This window comes from Lissotriton helveticus, chromosome 6 (assembly GCF_964261635.1).
Source record: "Lissotriton helveticus chromosome 6, aLisHel1.1, whole genome shotgun sequence".
Taxonomy (NCBI): domain Eukaryota; kingdom Metazoa; phylum Chordata; class Amphibia; order Caudata; family Salamandridae; genus Lissotriton; species Lissotriton helveticus.
In genome coordinates, this window is record NC_136067.1 from 2,052,148,295 (window position 1) to 2,052,167,184 (window position 18,890).

Genomic DNA, 18,890 nt, shown 5'->3' on the forward strand with positions numbered 1-18,890 from the left:
CATCTGATCCCGTTAACTAAGAGAGAAAAGGACCCGGCTAGCTCATGGTCATCCCTGAAATCATAGGGGCACCAGACACTGATTCACAACCTGTGACTGCACTACCACACAGAGCACCCACACAGCATAACTGGACACATGCGAATGTGGCTTAAACTGCAAATTAGAATGTAATAAAGACTAACAAAAATTAGGACTAGCTGGACAGTTCACAGATACAAGTGTGGAGGTTCCACAAAACAGACAAGAATAATAATCAGTGTGCATTCAACGAGGACAGCATGCACATACAAAACACAAAGATGGACCACATACCAATAGAAATCAGATGCTGGGCCGATTAACAGTACATGGGTTCCTACTGGCTCTTTTTTTTAAAAACTGAAAATACTTAATGGCTATAGAAGAGAAATGCTATTTAAATCTACGCTATACAAGTACCAGAGTTACTGAGAAAGCTCTTTCATAAAGCTTCAGTATACAGGAAGCAGAAAATGGCCTACCGATTGCTCTGGAGAGGTTGAGGCCTCCATTCACTCGACCATCCATGGTAACTTTGCCACCTGCATTCTTTATCCTGGCCAACTCCAGTTCATCTTCAGGTTTGTGATCATAGGACATATCAACTGCCTTTCCTCCTTCAGACACTACACAACGGGAGTCACCAGCATTGGCCACTATTAGTTGCTTGCCACGTATGAGAGCCACCACGGCCGTTGTACCACTGTCGGAGCCAGGCTGCAAAACACAAACATGAAATAAAACGAGCTCATGTACTACAAAGCAAACTGATAGTGTTGAGCAACCAAAGAACCAGTGTATTAGTATGAACAATGAAGTCTCAGGTCAGAGAGAAAATAGACCAATGTCATTAACTACAAACTAGACAACATATAAAGAATGTCAATTGCCTGACTTTGTTGTGCTGGGCAAATGGTCCTTTACATGTACCCATTTGTCATCTCAAGCAACCAAGCTGAAAGGCTACAAGTGACGTTCTATTTTGGAAAAGTCTTTATTCATTTTTCCATCCATCAAATGTACAGTAAAAACTAAATCGAATGCTACTGACTAAGCACCACTGTGGAGATAAGTCAATGCAAAGTAAACCCATGCCCCTCACATGCCCACCCATAAGTACAGCAGATTAATTACCATTGGGCTGAAGGCCTCGTGGGGGTACCTCCACTCTCCCTTTATATACCAAGGATGTCTAGTTATATACTTGCAGTGTTCTCAGGTGAGCTGGGAGAAAGCATCAATATTCCATTGATAGTCCAGCAATGATGACAAATTCTTTAGGAATTTCACCTCCGGGTTCAACAAACCATGTGTCAATTTCTCAATCGCCAGGAGATGCCACCAATTGTGGAATCATTGTGCAATATCTGGGGTGTCCGTTGTCTACCAATCAAGAACAATCAACAGTTTAACAGCACAGATAATCTACACCAGTAAAGCACAACTTGTCCCATGCAGACTTTCTAAATTGAGGAGACCTCACTCCTAATCAGACTAGCTCGAGTCATGAAGTAATGGAAATCTCAGGAGCTCTCCGACGTGCCCAAACACATCCTTCCAGTAAGACTGTGTAGAGTAACTCCAATAAGTGTAGTGAGACATGGACATTTTTCTGCAGACCTTGCGGGGTTAGATACCACTGGTACATAATCTTATAGGCATGTTTTTACAATGAATGCTTCTGAAGACACTTTATATGTCATTCCTCAGTTCAGATCACGCCTCATCTCCTACGACCCTGTTCATTGCATTTATCAAGCTATCCTCATATACAAACACACACACTGCTGTACCGGGGTGCTATTGTGCCAGGTATTATATTTAGAAGATACTAGACAGCCAAATAGAGAAATTATATTGTCGACTGCACTTTTCAAAATTAGTATTGTCTAGGGACTGTCAACATGGTGAGAGGAATGCCCAGTGACATAACTGCATGTACTGCACTGTCCCGTTCATAGATGTTTCATTAATTTTTACAATCTTCACACACACAAAAATGGTCTGGATAGCATCCTCCAGTCCTCCGTATACTTTAAGGGGGCGGTTTATTCCTTATGGGAAAACCTGGTGGGAAATATCGGCTATGGTTATTGCCAGGCCACATTGACATGTCAACCAAGTTGAAGAGGAGGACGTGCAGGGGGGCAGCTAGGAACATGAAAAAGGATGCTGCAGAATCCAATGGCAAGAAAGAAAACAAAGAAAATCCATCTCTGGCTCTTCTTTCAAAGAGTGATTGGAAATGTATGGAAGGCTAAGTAACGATTTGTAGCTGAAAAGCATGTTTAAGAACTGCAGGCTTTCCTGACAGTTGGACCAGTTTAATGTTGTAAAGCTATATCAACAGTACATGGCAACTTACACAAATATCTGATTGTGTAAATTGTGAAAATATGGGAACTGAACCAGGACAAATACATTTGAAACACTGAGACTGCAACATTAACTGAACTCCATGACTATTCAATACATTAATTTGGACATGGTTTAGTACATTTTCTTAACGTGTTGTACACTGGATAAGTGTCATAAAGAACATGATGGCTCTGATTGAGCAAGTATGCGGGATCAGTCTCTAGCTTTGAAGCAGAACTGCTAAATCCATTCATAATTAATATTTTCGTCTTGGCCTCTCATAACCCCTTAAATGCAGAAGCTTCCACCCCTACCCGCAACCAGAGTATGGAGCTATTTTTTTTTTAATGTTTGGGGACGTTCGACTGCTTTATTTAAAAACAGTTTTTAATATCAAATGGCCTAACTATAGATCGTTTTACGGTAAGCTAAAATATTAGTACCTCACTATTTCAAATTTTGCATAAAAAAAAAAAACAGTAGCACAGGACTCCTGTGGTACAGTGCAAGATTCACTTCACTGAGGATGGGAGCTGCATGGTCCTCACAGGAGATGTTAAACGGTAAAAATGTATTCTGTTAGGTTAGCCTCCGCTCTCCCCCATTTTGTCTGTGAACACCCATTTTGTGTTTCTGCGGGGACTTCTTGCAAAGTTAGGAGTTGTGTTCACTGAAAAGCTGGTTGTGCTGATACTTGCGTGCCAGAGTAGAGGCCCTGCCCTGCCAAAAGGCCCAAGCACACAGATGTTTAATGTATAAGCCCACCAACGCCTGTAACCTCCCTTGCCTATCTGCAAAGATGACGTGGGTGGGGTTTATCAGGAGTTAGCAGTTTGCATTTCATCAGGACGAAGGGGTTTCCAATGTGTTTCACGAGGGACCAAACGGTATAAATACAGTGTTTAAACTTGTGCTGGTCAGTTCCCTCCCTCGGGCACTTGCAGTGTCTGAATGATGGGACTCCTCTCAGGAGTGTAATAAACTTGTATTTTGATTCCACTCCAGGTGTCGATCCTCATTTGTGAACCCGTAGACAGAGGGTGTCCCTGCACCAGTGAGACTGATAGAAATCTCACTTCTACAGACACTTTGCTGGGTCCCGGGGGAGTACCACGATGACCTGCAACATGAAAAACTTGGTCTCTTAAAATTTGGCCTGGTGAGGAGGGAGTGAAGGCGACCTCTGGGCTAGCCCTCCATCTAAAGGGTCTGGGGGTCAGAGTACTCATACCCTGCCTCCTTGTATGTCCTTTTTCCCTAAGCTCCTCAAATACTAAAAAAAACCTCAACATTTCTACTCTAGTTGCAGTCTGTGCGGTCCCGCAGGACCAAGATGGCAAATGGGAGAAAAGCCCTCTTGACCAGTAAGATTGCTTTTAAGCCCCCCCCCCCCCAAAACACACACGGTACCGCAGCTGCACCTCCGTATTCCTGCAGGACCACCTGTCCAGAAATCACTATATTTTGAAGCTTAATTTCTCTAGGACAGCACAAAAAGGACGCTTTGAGTAAAGCTCTAGTTTTCTGCCAAATTTGCTGTAATTCTGTCCAAACTTTTTTTCTGTATCTGTTCACAAAGTAACACACCCCTCTCACTTTTTCCTCGGTCGTGGTTGACAGATCACCCCAAAACTTTCAAGGAAGATGAGGTTGAAGAACTTTTGTGAAGATTCATCAAACAGCGCCAAAGGTATTAGCAAAACAAAAAAAAGCTCTTTCTATTGAAAGTCTGACCTGACTACAACTACATAGTGACGTCGCAATGATATACTATATATGTATGGCACAAACAGCTCAGAGGATGAATCCACCAGCAGTAATCTGACTGGAGGACCCAGTAGATCCTTGGGGCCAAAAGGAAATCCTGCATTCTTCAGAGGAGACAAACCCAGTGTGCATGGGAACTAAGATTTTGAGGGAAAATGGTTTGATCAAAAGGTGTGTCAAACGACGAAGGACAAAGAGCGGAGTTACGGATCAAAGATGAAGGCATGGAAAGAAAGGAAAGAACTTCAGCAAGCAAGGGTTCAAACTTCAAAGCTGCACAACTTTCAGTTCTACTTCATTAGCAGGAAGCACATGGAAGTTTAGAAAATATCAACTTGTCGTGGGAGGGGATGCGTCGGAAATCTATTTATCCTGAACAAAAACCACTTGTGCTGTTTGACGTCAAATAGAGTTACAAATTATGGCAGTATTCTCAATATATAAGCAATCTCATAATAGCATTTCAAATTATGCCAGGGTTCAGATCGGGATATGGATTCCAGTAAGGCTCTAATTTGGCCACTTTTCCACAAATCTATAAACAGGGGCTGATAGTAGGCATGAATCAGTAGTTTCAGGATAGGAATAACCTTGAACATGTGTTTAAGGGAATTAATCAAATCCCCTTCTCTCACTGGAAAAGGTCAAAGTTCACTACAACACATGCAACCTGCACAGGAAAAAATCCTTTACCAGGATGGGGGAAAAAGGAGGTGTGGGAAAGTGAATTTGCAATGCAACTGCTCTGCACATTTTCATATCACCAAGTATAGTACGTCTGTAAACAAACTCTTAACTTCATGAAACTCAAATCTTGACCAATGTAAGGACCTATATACCAAGCGGTCAAAGTTGGGGGAAAAATTTGGGGAACTGTGGGCGGAGAATCAGAGGGTGGGAATAACCAGAGGATTGGGTCAGTGGGAGGAGTCAGAGATGTGACCAGAAAAAGTAAAACATCCCAATTTTTAGTATTTGTTTGGCATTTCACTGACCAGTTACAGTAGGTTGTGTTATTTAATTCAACCGATTGATACACGTGCTTATTTAGGGTTTAATATGAGTTATTGATATTAAAATACAATCACAAAGTGGGATACATTTCCAATCACAGAATGTCCCAAATACGCTTAAAAAGTGGAATCACAGGCCATTTGTCTCCGAGTCATGGAGTTTGTCATCAGCACTTCTCCCCTCCCTATTTCCACAAGAGCAGTTCAAACATAAATGGCAAAATATCATAGTATGCAAATGTTTTCCACATAATTACGGCTTTGCCATATTTGTCACATAATACATCAGCAGCATAATCTGACTATTTTAACCAATAAATTGTTTGTAGCTCAAAAGGATCAAAAGTTGGTGAATAAATGCGACTTGTGTTGCTGCAAAGTGGAGGGCCCTTTGCAAAGGTTGACAGGTCACTTTTCTCACGGCAGCATTTGCATGTTACACTGGTAGTAATGTGGCAAAATCTTTGCAGAGACTGTTAGTATGTGTAAAAATGTCAAAATAAAGTATCAGAAAATATACTGCATTACGCTGTAGCCTTTTTTTTGCTGAATCATTTTGTCAACACTGCGACATTATTTGGTCCTCCATTGCTGCATAATTCCAGTGGCCCCAAAGCAGGCAGCACATGTTAAAAGCGCTTGTGCATGAAGCATAGAAACCGAAAATTTTACTTTTAACACGGGGGGGGGGGGAAGTAACGCAAGGGCTTTGTAAATAAGTTCCTTAGGTTGGTGTGCGTGCAAATTCTGCATTGCCGCTCTATGGTGAGTTGCACTACTACTGCTGGAACAAGCCCATTCAAGGTACCATTGGGAGAGGCAGACTGGCCTCAAGGGTCCTGTGTCCTCAGTGACAGAGTCCTTGTTGCTCTAGGGCAGGGGTCTCCAACCTTTTTCGTAGTGAGAGCTACTTCTAATCAGTGAAAATCATTGTGAGCCACCATAGGCAGAGCAACTCGCGAATTGTTCCCAAAGTTCCCCCACGCCCAGCTTAATTAACTAAAGGGCCTCTACAGAGAAAGAGCTACCCATTTAGTGTATGCAATGCACAACATGAAACCAGAAAACCTAGCAATAATCCAGGCTTTCCTCTTCAACAAACTGTGTGATCCTGATCTCTGCAGTCACTAGCTAAGTAGACTACAATCATAAGAAAGTATAGGACCCTGTGGAGCTGTGTAAGCTACCAGAATACTGAAAACAATAAATTGCACGTCTGTCTCTCATGCCTTGTCATCCAACACACGGTTCCAACCCATAACACTGTAAATGCACATTGGAGGTTATCACCCATGACACAAAACACTTCCCACAAAAGAATGACAACACCATTCCAACCACACACCCTACATGACGTAGCTTTCTGACCATGTAGGTAAGTACTTCAGAGCCCCACAATTACTGCATTGTTTTTTTTATTATTACACATGATGGCACCTTGAAATACTGGAGTTCAGGGTGCGCACTGCATAAAAATCTCCCCTGACAGACTATAAAGGTGCTCCATGCAGTAATAAGCTATGCCACATGTATGGTACACATCACTTCCCTCTCAGTTCATTAAATGCAGCTCAGTGCAGTGATATGATTTGATGGTCTGATGAAATGTTTCTCCTTGTTGGAGAAATACAAGTAGGTACTTTTTAAAATATATCATTTCTGTATGACTTTTGTGTATTTATTTACAAAATTTTCAAATCTGTGCAAGGAAGGGGTCATACGCCTAAGCTTGGATCATGTTTCAACTTTCCCTGGTCATTGGCTTCAGAAAATATAGGCACTACAGAGGGTAGGTACTTTTTGCAAATGGGATGAATTTAAAGTGATGTGTTAAGACTTAAGAGCCTTATGTTCATTATGCCATCAAATTAAGACTTAATTTCAAATGTCTCCCATTATTTCATTAAATTAAAGCAGCGTTTTACAGGGATTTTTCTTGTTTAATAAGGTACGTCTTGCATGTTGTCCCTAGGCACAAAACGAAAGCCAGGAAGTTCTTTTGCATTGCTCTCATAATTTCACTAAAATGTAATGAAAAATGATGTTTGTGGCCACAGCTGCCAAATTTCAAGTTGTTTACATGTGACATTTTTATGTTTTAGGTATGTGTATGTGTGACATTTCATTTCCAATGAGCGAGTCTGTGAATTACACTATTTTGGTCAAAACTAAGCAGTAATATCCATCCATGCAAACAAATATTGATCACAAATTACCCACTTCTGAGGCATTAAACGTTCAGGCAAAACCCTTATACTGATGTAAAACCCCTGAAATGTAAGGTCCCGAACCAGGCCTCGAAAAATCGTACAAACATGACCTAACCTGCATGTCAAATAACTTCAATTATTTGCTCGCCCTTTAAAGAGGAAAGTATAGTTTTTATTTAGTGTCACAGTAAAGTAGTTTGGTCATAGCCAGACATAAACTAACCTCACAAAATGCATTGTCCTGTAAACTTTAATAGAAGGGAACACGTATTTTCTTTAAAAATAAATAGGATAAATAAAAAGGTGGAGAAACTTTCTTTAATCCGGTTAAGAAACAAAACTATTTTGCCCAAGACGTTTCAAGTGAAGGCTCAAATTGGACAATTATTCTCATTGCCACATTTCACAGATGATTTATTTTATCTGTGTGCTAGCTGTTCCTAACTACACAATGTTTTATAGATAAATATGCCTCTCTGTGCAACAGTAGGCAATTCTATATTTGCCCGCAGGCCAAGAGTAAATCAGAAAGGATTACCCATGTAGGCTGCACTTAAGATCTAGGACGGGATTTCAAACTATCTATCCTAAGACTTATTACCTGAACTAAATATCTCACATCCCTATTTGGTTCCCCACAAAATGCACCCAGATGATTGTAGGCTTACCGTAACTTTGTGTTACTCCCGGTGCTTGCTGTGCTGCTCTGCTGGCTCACGCATACGGCAGGGGCAGAGGCTCTCTCTCAGAAGGGGTACAAAAGGGGGTGGTGATGGAAGGAGCATCTGAATCAATCAAACACTCACACCCAGTCAAAAGATCTGGGTTTAATCCATCACCGTTCTTTAGCCCACTCTGCCACCCCAGTTCAGACATGGCTATATGCAAATCAGTCTGACCCTGTGCCTCATGGGAACAGTCCAGCCCGAACTGCCAAGCCATGCCTTCCCTGGACCGGAAACAAGCTTCCGAGGACCGGTTTCTGGCATTCCAGCCGTCTTCAGCCTGGCTTGCTTGAATCCAGTGGCAAAGTGAGCAAGGGACTCACGTCTGAGCATACCCTGCCACACTTATGGCGGCCAAAAGCGGTACAAAAGGGGGTGGTGATGGACGGAGCATCTGAATCAAACACTCACACCCAGTCTTTTGTACCGCTTTTGGCCGCCATAAGTGTGGCAGGGTATGCTCAGACGTGAGTCCCTTGCTCACTTTGCCACTGGATTCAAGCAAGCCGGGCTGAAGATGGCTGGAATGCCAGAAACCGGTCCTCGGATGCTTGTTTCCGGTCCAGGGAAGACATGGCTTGGCAGTTCGGGCTGGACTGTTCCCATGAGGCACAGGGTCAGACTGATTTGCATATAGCCATGTCTGAACTAGGGTGGCAGAGTGGGCTAAAGAACGGTGATGGATTAAACCCAGATCTTTTGACTGGGTGTGAGTGTTTGATTGATTCGGATGCTCCGTCCATCACCACCCCCTTTTTGTACCGCTCTCTCAGAAGGGGGCATGTGCAAGTCAAGTGAAATCATTCAAGGACACTGCTAACTGCAGGCATCAGTCATTACTCTGTGGCAGTAGTCAATGCTGGTACTCTGCCGATGGCTTCACGCTAGGCAGAAGCTGCAGAAACGTTTCTCTGGACTGGGCCTGGGGCTCAGGAGAGTGCGCGGATTGCATGCTGCCTGCAGTGCTGTTTTACGGTGGCTGCAGAGGAGTCTTTTAATGAGGGATAAGGTCAGTGCTGCCCCCTATTTTTACCAGGCTGCAACCATTATCTGCCAGGGTCGCCCCTGGAGGACTAAATCATCTTCTGCCGCCTCAACTATGCGGCACGAAAGAGCACGCTAAAATGTGAAACTTAACCCTAGCAGCTGCTGGCAAGCGGAATAACAAATTTAAGCTGCCGCAACCAGTGTCTGCGCACCCTTTGTGGTCATGATAGACAGGCACGCCTTGCCAGAAATAAGAGCAAAGGTACTACCCATCTGAATCACACGGGGGCCCTGCCGGGTGATGGTCTCTCAGGATTGGATCTCTTTTAGTTATTGCCGTGATGCACGCTGTGTCAGGCCACGTGGTACCTCTGAGGCGGCAGCAGGGCAGAGAGTCTCATCTAGATTGAATCACGCACTGGTCACACCGGGCTGACGTCACGTACTGTGCTAGAATGAATAGGAGGCCAAAAAGGCCTAAAAATAAACATAATGACAATGATAGAGTACAGAAGCGGGCATCGGGATGCGAGCTACTGGTAGGTTGTTGATGAGCTACCGGTAGCTCGCGATCGACCGGTTGGAGACCCCTGCTCTAGGGTGTGTTGCTTCGTAGGCCTGCGGCAAGACTAGAGGTAATGAATATGCTACTTACCAGTATGCATCTGTTCTTGGCATGTAGGGCTGCTAACATTCATATCTTTTGCATTAGATCGCCGCCTAGTGTTGGGTCCGGATGATCGCACATTGTTGTCCTGGAAGAGTCTTCGAAGTATCCTGAGATAGGTGGCTCCTCCCCTGGACAACAGTGCGCATGGGCATCGGCTCCATCCCCAGATTGTTTTTAGCCATTGTGGCAGAGATGGAGTGTAAAGTGTAAAGGATGTCCATGCTAATGATTGTATACAAGAGTATGTCTGCAGCTGCGACAGGCACCGGTGAGGAGGGCGGGCGATATGAATGTTAGCAGCCCTACATGCCAAGAACAGATGCATACTGGTAAGTAGCATATTCAGTTCGAGGCATGTGGGCTGCTAAATTCATATCTTTTGCATAGAATGTATAGCAGTCCCTCCATTAGCGGCGGTTGCCCGTGGCAGCTGCAGAAGCCTGAAAAAGTGTTTTGAGAACAGCCTGTCCTACAGCTGCTTGCTGCTTGGAATGTACGTCAACACAGTAGTGTTTTGTAAAGGTATGTGGTGTAACCCACGTGGCTGCTCTGCAAATATCCTCTAAAGGAATGTTCCCTAGGAAAGCCATGGATGCCCCCAATTTGCGTGTGGAGTGCGCCCTTGGGGGTATCGTTAAAGTGCGCTTGGCCTTTTGATAACATATTTGGATGCACTTAACAATCCACCTGGCTATTCCTGCTTTGGAAATAGGGTTGCCCTTGTGCTGTGGTGAAAAGGCAACAAAAAGCTGTTTTGTTTTCCTAAAGTGTTGTGTCCTGTCAATGTAGTACATCAACGCCCTCCTGACATCTAAAGTATGAAGCATTCTTTCCGCCACCGTTTGTGGGTGTTGGAAGAATGCCGGCAAGTCAATAGTTTGGTTGAGATGAAACTGTGACACCACCTTCGGAAGGAAATTGGGGTTAGTACGTAGTACTACCCTATTTGGATGAATCTGAATGAATGGCTCTTGGATTGTGACCGCTTGTAGCTCACTAACACGCCTTAGCGACGTAATAGCAATTAGGAAAGCTACTTTCCACGTTAGGAACTGGAGTTCACACAAGTGCAGTGGCTCAAAAGGTGGTCCCATTAGTCTGGTGAGGACCACATTGAGGTTCCACACCGGAGCTGGCGGTGTTCTTGGGGGAATGACTCGTTTTAGGCCTTCAAGGAAAGCTTTAATGGCAGGCACCCTGAAGACAGAGAGATGCTGCCTATTCTGAAGATAAGCTGCTATGGCGGATAGATGTATCCGAATAGAAGTGTACGCTAGATTGCACTTGTAAAGGTGTAACAGATAGCAAATGATGTTAGGGATAGATGCATCTAGCGGGTTGATGTCATTGGCTGTACAGTAAATGACAAAACGCTTCCATTTTGCAGCATAGCATGCTCTGGTAGTTGGCTTCCTTGCCTCCTTGATAATGTCCATGCATTCTGGAGGTAGGTGAAGGTATCCAAATTCTAGGACTTCAGGAGCCAGATCGCCAGGTTGAGCTGTTGCGGATCCGGATGCTGAATGTCTCCATGGTTCTGCGTCAAAAGTCTGGGCGTGAGGCGCAGCCTTTGATGCGGCACCACCGAGAGTTAGAGGAACGTGGTGTACCATGCTTGGCGCGCCCACGTTGGAGCAACCAGGATGAGAGTCAGCGAGTGCTGCCGTAGCTTTCTTGCCACCAGCGGTATCAGAGGGGCTGGCGGAAAAGCGTACGCAAATCTGCCTGACCAGTTCATCCATATCGCATTCCCCTGCGACTGTGGGTGAGGGTACCTGGCGGCAAAGAGTTGGCATTTTGCGTTTTTGTTTGTGGCAAACAGGTCTATCTCCGGATGACCCCACTGCTGGAAGTACGGGTGGAGTACAGATGGGTGTAACTCCCACTCGTGCATTTGATGGCTGTATCTGCTGAGCAGATCCGCCATCTGATTGTCCTTTTCCGGGAGGTGTTCTGCCATGAGGAAAATGTTCCTCTGAATGGCCCACTTCCACATGCCCTGAGCCAGATGAGACAGCTGTGGCGAGTGGGTGCCCCCCTGCTTTTGAATGTAGTACATCGCGGTCATGTTGTCCGTCCGGACTAACACTACCTTGTTGCACAGATGTACAATGAAGGACTTGAGCGCCATGAAGATTGCCATCAGTTCCAGATAGTTGATGTGCATCTTCTGTTGCTGCGTCGTCCATAGTCCCTGCACTGTGTAAGTGAGCAGATGAGCTCCCCATCCCTGGAGAGATGCGTCCGTTGTCAGGATAATCTGTGGCACTGGCTCCTGGAACAGTCGGCCCATGCAAAGGTTGTGTGGAGTCCACCAATGCAGAGAGTCGTATGCCCGACTGGTAACCAACACTAGGTCTGTCAATTGTCCCTGAGCCTGTGTCCACTGATTTGCTAAGCACTCCTGGAGCGGACGCATATGTAAACGTGCGTGAGGGACAATGAAGATGCAGGATGCCATCATGCCAATCAACTGCATGAACACTCTCGCTGGAAGCGAGTGTTGTGGTTTGAACTTTTGGATTAGAGACTGCACGCTGTCTATCCTGACTTGGTTTGGCTGAGCCATGGCCGTCAGGGTATTGATCGTCGCACCCAGAAACTGCCGGACATGTGCCGGCTGAAGATGCGACTTTGGGTAGTTCAGCGAGAAGCCCAGATCGTGAAGGAGGTGAATGGTAGTCGACATGTCCGCGGCGCACTGTTCCGACTTGGCTTGAACGAGCCAGTCGTCTAGGTAGGGGTAGACATGGATGTTCTGCCTCCTGAGGTGCGCCGCTACTGTCGCCAGACACTTGGTAAACACTCTTGGGGCTGTGGTCACTCCGAAGGGAAGGACCTTGAACTGATAATGCCTGCCTTGGATAGTGAACCTGAGGTATTTTCTGTGGGACGGGTGCAGTGGTATGTGGAAGTAAGCATCCTTGAGGTCTAAGGTTGCTAAGAAGTCCCCTTGGTTTAGCAAGGGAAGAATCTGTTGCAGTGTAAGCATATGGAAATGTTCTGACAGTATATACAGGTTGAGGGGACGCAGATCCAGAATGGGTCTGAGAGATCCGTCCTTCTTTGGAATAAGGAAGTACAGGGAATATACCCCTGTGCCTTCCTCCTCCACTGGCACGAGCTCGATTGCGCCTTTTTGCAGCATCACCACTACTTCCTGCTGCAATAAGTGCAAGTGCTATGCGGACATAGGCCGTTGCCTTGGTGGAATATTGGGTGGAGTGGATTTTAACTCTAGACAATAACCGTACTGGACAAGTTGTCGCACCCACCTGTCTGTGGTGATGTTTCTCCAGACGGGCAGGAACTGCTGTAGTCTCCCCCCGACAGGTGTTAAGTGGTCGGGGGGCAGTGACAGAGAGTCACTGTTTGCTTGGGGCAGAGGAGCGGGAGTTGTTGTTCCCTCTGCCACGTCCTCTGGTGCTGTTTCCTCGGTAACCCCCCTTGTTCTGCTTGGGGTACGAGGATTGTGCTCCACCTCTAGAGAATTGTGATTGTTGACCCATCTGACCTCGGGTGACTCCACGTGCACCTGAGCGACGAAAATTGTTGCCACGGAACTGTTGTGATTATAGGGGCCCCCATAGACTTAGCAGTTTCGGTGTCTTTCTTAATCTTTCACAGGGTGGTGTCAACATCTGGACCAAACAGTCTATCAGGATTGACTGGTTGATTAAGTATGGTTGTTTGAATGTCTGGTTTAAACCCCGATATGCGGAGCCACGCCTGTCGTCTCAGCATGACGCTAGTGTTAATAGCCCTAGCTGCTGTGTCTGCTGCATCAAGTGCACACTTTATGGCTGCGTTGGAAATCAGTTTTCCCTCTTCTATAAGCAGTTTGGTGCCCTCTTGAAACTGCGGAGGCAGGTGTTCTAAAACCCGCTCTAGGGTGTCGTAATGCGCCCTATCAACGTGCCAAGAGTGCCTGTGTATTTGCAATACGCCAAAAATGGGCAGCCTGTGCAGCTACTCTTTTGCCTCCTGCCTCTAGCACTTTGGACTCCTTGTCCGGGGGAGGAGCTTCACCCGTTGTTTGGGAGTTCGCCCTTTTGCGGGCATTTGCGACCACAAGGGAGTCAAGCGGCAACTGTCCCCGAATGTATGCAGGGTCTGCAGGTGCTGGCCTGTACTTTTTTTCGATACGTGGATTGACCACTCTTGCCCTGGTCGGTTCCTTAAAGATGTCCGCAGCATGTTTAATGACCCCTTTAAGCATAGGCAGTGTCTTTACAGTCCTTTCAGAGACTGAAAAAGTGTCAAATAGGAAGTCCTCTTCAACTGGGTCAGCATGCATGTCCACATCATGATTAGCCGCTGCCCTTTCAATAAGTGCATGAAAACCTGCAGAGTTTTCTGTTGGGGATGCACGTGCACTGAAAGGCTGTGGGTCCTGCCCCACATTTTGTGTGCCTTGGTCCCCTATGTTATCATAGGAATCTTGCTGTGCATCGGGTTCATTGATGGGGAAAGTGTATTGGTCGTCATCACCATATCCCTCACCCTCAGAGTGTTCTGGGGAAGGTGTTGGGCTCCTTCTAGGAGGAGGCTGAATAGGTTCCATTAGTGCTGAAGCGTCTTGAGGAAGCCTTTTCTTCTTTAGGGGGATAACATAGGAGTCCACTGGCTGTGAGGTGATCCTCCTCTTGTAAAGGGTCAATTTGCCCGTGTCTGCGTCGATAAAACGCTCAGATTCCTCCTCTGAGTGGAGTAGGGGACTTGAAACTGCTCCGGACGTTGAAGAATCAGACTTCTTTGGCGCCGATTTAGTTGAAAAGGCTATCGGCGCCTCTTTTGGCGGCAGAAGGAAGAGAAGTTTACTCGCAGGCTTTGCCGGAATGTCCATCGGCTTCTGTGGCGATGGCATCTGAGCCGACGTAGCAGAGGCCTTCTCCCTGATTCTCTGCAGTGAAGAGGCGATGGGGACGCGTCACTGACAGCGGCCTTTGGCGCCGACGAGGAGGCCTTGACCTTGCCCTCGGATCCGACGTCCTGCTGACCCTTCTGAGTCTTGGACGATGATGCCACAGCCGCCGACCCAGAGTCCTTGGACCGATGCGTGGACGTTCCAGCTTTCGATCCGTGTGATTTCGCCGTGTCCCAAGTCCCTGTCGGAACCGGAGCCTTGTCGCTGGCTTTTGCGGGCTTAGACGGCGTCGCAACTGTTGACCCGTGCCGAACACCCTTCTTAGCTGAGACCTCCTCCGGCGCTGATTTCGACACTGTGGAATCGACATTTTTCTTCGACTTCTGTGGACCGGTGGCCGACGGAGTCGATGAGGCAGCCGGTTTATGTGTTTTTGGTGTGACGGCCGCCATCTTAGGGATGCTCGGATCCGTAAGTTTCGGTTTCGATTTCGGGTCGGCCATTTTAGGTGTAGTCGATACCGCAGGTTTCGGTTTCGATACGGGCAGCGCAGCAAGTATGTCCGTGGCCGGGCCTGAAGGCGGGGCCGTGGCTTGCGGTACGGGGTCTTGGGTAAGGCCGACAGGCGATCCCGTGACCCGATCTTGATCTTTGTAACCTTCGGGGCATAGCTCGTCCCCTGAGCTATCTTCCGCTGCCCCATAAACCTCTTCGACGTCCCCTACCTCGTCGACGTATTCAAGGCCTTGACCCACGACTCCGTTGTCTTCCGGATCCGCCTCGACCTCCGTCTCGGGCGGGGAGATTTGAAGATGATGGCCTTGTTCCTCCTAATCTTGGTCGCCGAAGATGTTTTCTGGATCCGGGGCCGCTTGTCTGGCCTCAAGGCGCACCGCGCGCCGAAGCTTGAGTGTCTTCTTTGACCTGAATCTGGAGCAGGCCATGCAATTGTCCTCGTTATGGTCTGGTGAAAGGCATTTGTTACAGACCGGGTGTCGTGTTGCGACGAGAAGGCCTCGTTGTCCGAAGAGTGAAACGACTCCGCTGATTCCGACTCAAAGAGACGGAAGAACTCGAGACCGTGCGCAACAATACCGAAGAAAAGAATATAAGGCCTTGTGGCCGTCAAAAAGCTAGTTTTTCTCGGTTCCGACAGAGAGACATCGAGACCGCATCCGAACCCAATGGCGGAAAAAAACAATCTGGGGATGGAGCCGATGCCCATGCGCACTGTAGTCCAGGGGAGGAGCCACCTATCTCAGGATACTTCGAAGACTCTTCCAGGACAACAATGTGCGATCATCCGGACCCAACACTAGGCGGCGATCTAATGCAAAAGATATGAATTTAGCAGCCCACATGCCTCGAACACTTCAGTATGGATTGTGGTGGACAGGCCTTTAAGGTTAACCCACATTTGCCACCGCTAGGGTGCACCTGCTGGTGATAAGGCACCAGGGCTTCAAAGGTCTTGCGGGGCCTTCTAAGGACTGGCACAGGAGTGTGCTCCCTCAGGAGAGTCAAATCAGGTGTTTGTTAAGCGAGACTACTCACCCGTAAGGGTCTCAAGGCGCGTTAGTGGGGAGGGGGGGGGGGAATAGGGGTTCACAGGTTCCAGTCCATCAAGAAGGGGGTCTGTGGAAGAGCCAGGTTTCTGGTGAAGATGGGGAGCGATGTTATCTGTCTGAGGTGGAGCGGAAGGTCGTTCCAGGCACTGGCCACGCGGAAGGAGAATGGAGCGGCCTCCTGATCTGGTTTTTCTGGTGCAGGGGACCACGGCTTAAGAGAGCTGGGCTGATCGTAGGGTCCTTTGGGGTGCGTGGAATTTGAGTTGGCTGTTCAGTTATGCTGATCCAGTGTCGTGGAGGGCCTTGTGAGCGTGGGTTAGCATCTTGAAGGGGACTCTAGCTTCGATGGTGAGCCAGTGGAGTGTGCGGAGGTGCTGGGAGATGTGGCGGTGGCTTGGCAGGTTAAGGGCCAGTTTTGCGGCGGCGTTTTGGATGTTATGTAGCTTGCGGTGAGGTTTTTGTTTATTCTGGTGGTCTGTGGGACTGGCCATTAAGTGGAACCTGGTTCTCCAGTCCAAATTCGGCAGCTCTGGCCATAGTGCCAGATCCTCCCCCCACTGAACACTGTACTGCCCCTCTGAAAAACTTGCACTGCCTTCAGCAACAACTCAATTGTGCCCTGGTATAAATACCTGGATGCGACTCAATTCAAATGAGGCACTAGACAAGAGAAATATGCTGATGTAAAAAAAAAGTCAGGGCCCGTTTTAATGTCCATTGCTTAGATCCTTACAAAACGTAAGCATTATGGTTTAAGAAGACCACATCTGTGAACACAGAGCCGCAGAATACACATTTTATAAACTAAAATATTAAAAATAGCTGATAAGGATCACATTAAACGTTTTCCAATCCACACATCAACCAGGTATTGAAGTACCTCAAGGATTGCACTTCCCCACCCGTATAAAACAATGCTGTGAAAGAAAGACAAGAAAACTAAAGTAGCGCTTCACTGGCAAACTCTGTAAAGTGGCGCTAATGTGTTTGGGTGTGAATAAAACCAATCTGGCCACTTTGCGATCACTTGGTCTTCCTTTATTTAGTTATTTATTTTTCGTATTTTGAAAATTTTTCCCACTCCGTCCGAGGCTGCAGTTTGGAATAGAAACATTTCCGAATAAGACTACATTTGCAGCAAACGTGTTTCTTCTTTTCTGGATCCATTTCACAGGGAAACAAAAAAAAAAAAAACAGGCGAGGAAAGAGTGTAAGAGCCATTTATTGAAGTAAGTTTTCAGCAAGAGCGGAGGAGCGATAGGGTAGAAGAGGATGAACGGGGAGCAGCTGACAGCAGCAGAGCAGGATAAGTGGACATTGTCCTGGTCTTCTCTGGCCTAGAAGAAAGAATGGCGCTGACTTGAAGTATTGCTGGAGCTCCATAGATTTAGTTATCTGCAGAATCTAGCTATAGGCTTGGGTAAATAGCCAAGTCTTAAGAAGCCTACGGAATCTAGGGAATTCGGTGCAGGTTCTGATGTCCAAAGTAAGAGTGTTCCAAAACCTTAGTACCAGTACTGCAAACCTGCAACCACCTATTAGTTTCCGTTTATAGGAAGGTATGGTTAAAAAGTTCTTATGAGCAGAGCGTAGGCTCCGTGCAGGTAAGTATTTCTGAACAATTCTGGATATGAATTTTGGGCTAGCACCATGCAAAGCCTTAAAGATGAGGCACCAACTTTGAATGCACATCTTTGTGGGATAGGAAGCCAATGTAACTCTTTCATAGAGGGAGAGATGTGTTCCCATCTCGGTTGCTGCGATATCAACCTGGCTGCTTGGTTCTAAACCATCTGCAGTCTTTTAGTGAGATAGAGCGGAATGCCAAAGTATAGAGAATTGCCATAATCCAGGTGTGAAATCACCATAGCTAAGACCACCTGGTTTAAGGCTTCTCGGGTAAGTAGTCTCCTAATCTTCCTGAGTTGAAAGAAGCAGGTAGAAGTAAGCGCTCCTATCTGAGGATTCAAAGTGAGATCACGGTTCATGTAAGGGGGGGGGGGGGGGGGGGGGGGGGGGAGGGAGCTTGATTCACTTGGCCAAAACTGTGCGTTCCAAAGGTTCAGTGAAACACCTGTCAGGATCACCTCTGTTTTATCTGGATTTAACTTTAACTGGTTGTTATTCATCCAGTCACAGATGTGTAACATCGCTGCCTGGAAATCAGATATCTAATCAGGTGAATTATCGATGGAAAACACCCGTTGCAGATCATATGCATAATTGTATGTGCACACCTTCCTATTTCTCCGAGAGCTAAGTAAAGGAAGAAGGTAGAGATTAATAGATGAGGGGACAAAGAGGAGCCCTGGGGTTCACCACATTTCGTTGCCATTTTAGGAGCAGAAAACTGGGAGAGGCGCACTGACTGAGTATGCTCCTCAAGAAATGACTCCATCCAATTGGACGCCGCACCCTTAAGACCAGCCGCCTTGACACGGTCGATCAGTATATATATATATATATATATATATATATATATATATATATATATTATATATATATATATATATATATATATATATGCTCCAGAACACCAACCGCACTCTCGAGCGGGTGCACACAAAGCGGGGGTGTGCCCGCGGACGTATTACAGCTCCAAATTCACAGGATATTAAATCCCAAAAGAATGCAGCACACGCAGGGGGTGGTTCCAGACAAGAATCTTTAATGTCGGAACACTCACAGCAACAAGACGCGTTTC

The 18,890-nt window shown here is 46.5% G+C and overlaps 1 protein-coding gene across 1 annotated transcript in view; it reads right to left on the bottom strand.

Annotated features, from left to right (window-relative positions):
- PPM1G (protein phosphatase, Mg2+/Mn2+ dependent 1G) overlaps window positions 1-18,890 on the bottom strand; it is a 110,598-nt gene that overhangs the window by 37,203 nt on the left and 54,505 nt on the right. Inside the window, exon 7 of the mRNA XM_078650109.1 lies at window positions 504-738. Coding sequence (XP_078506235.1) covers window positions 504-738 — 235 coding nt within the window. The remainder of the gene's footprint in view (window positions 1-503; window positions 739-18,890) is intronic.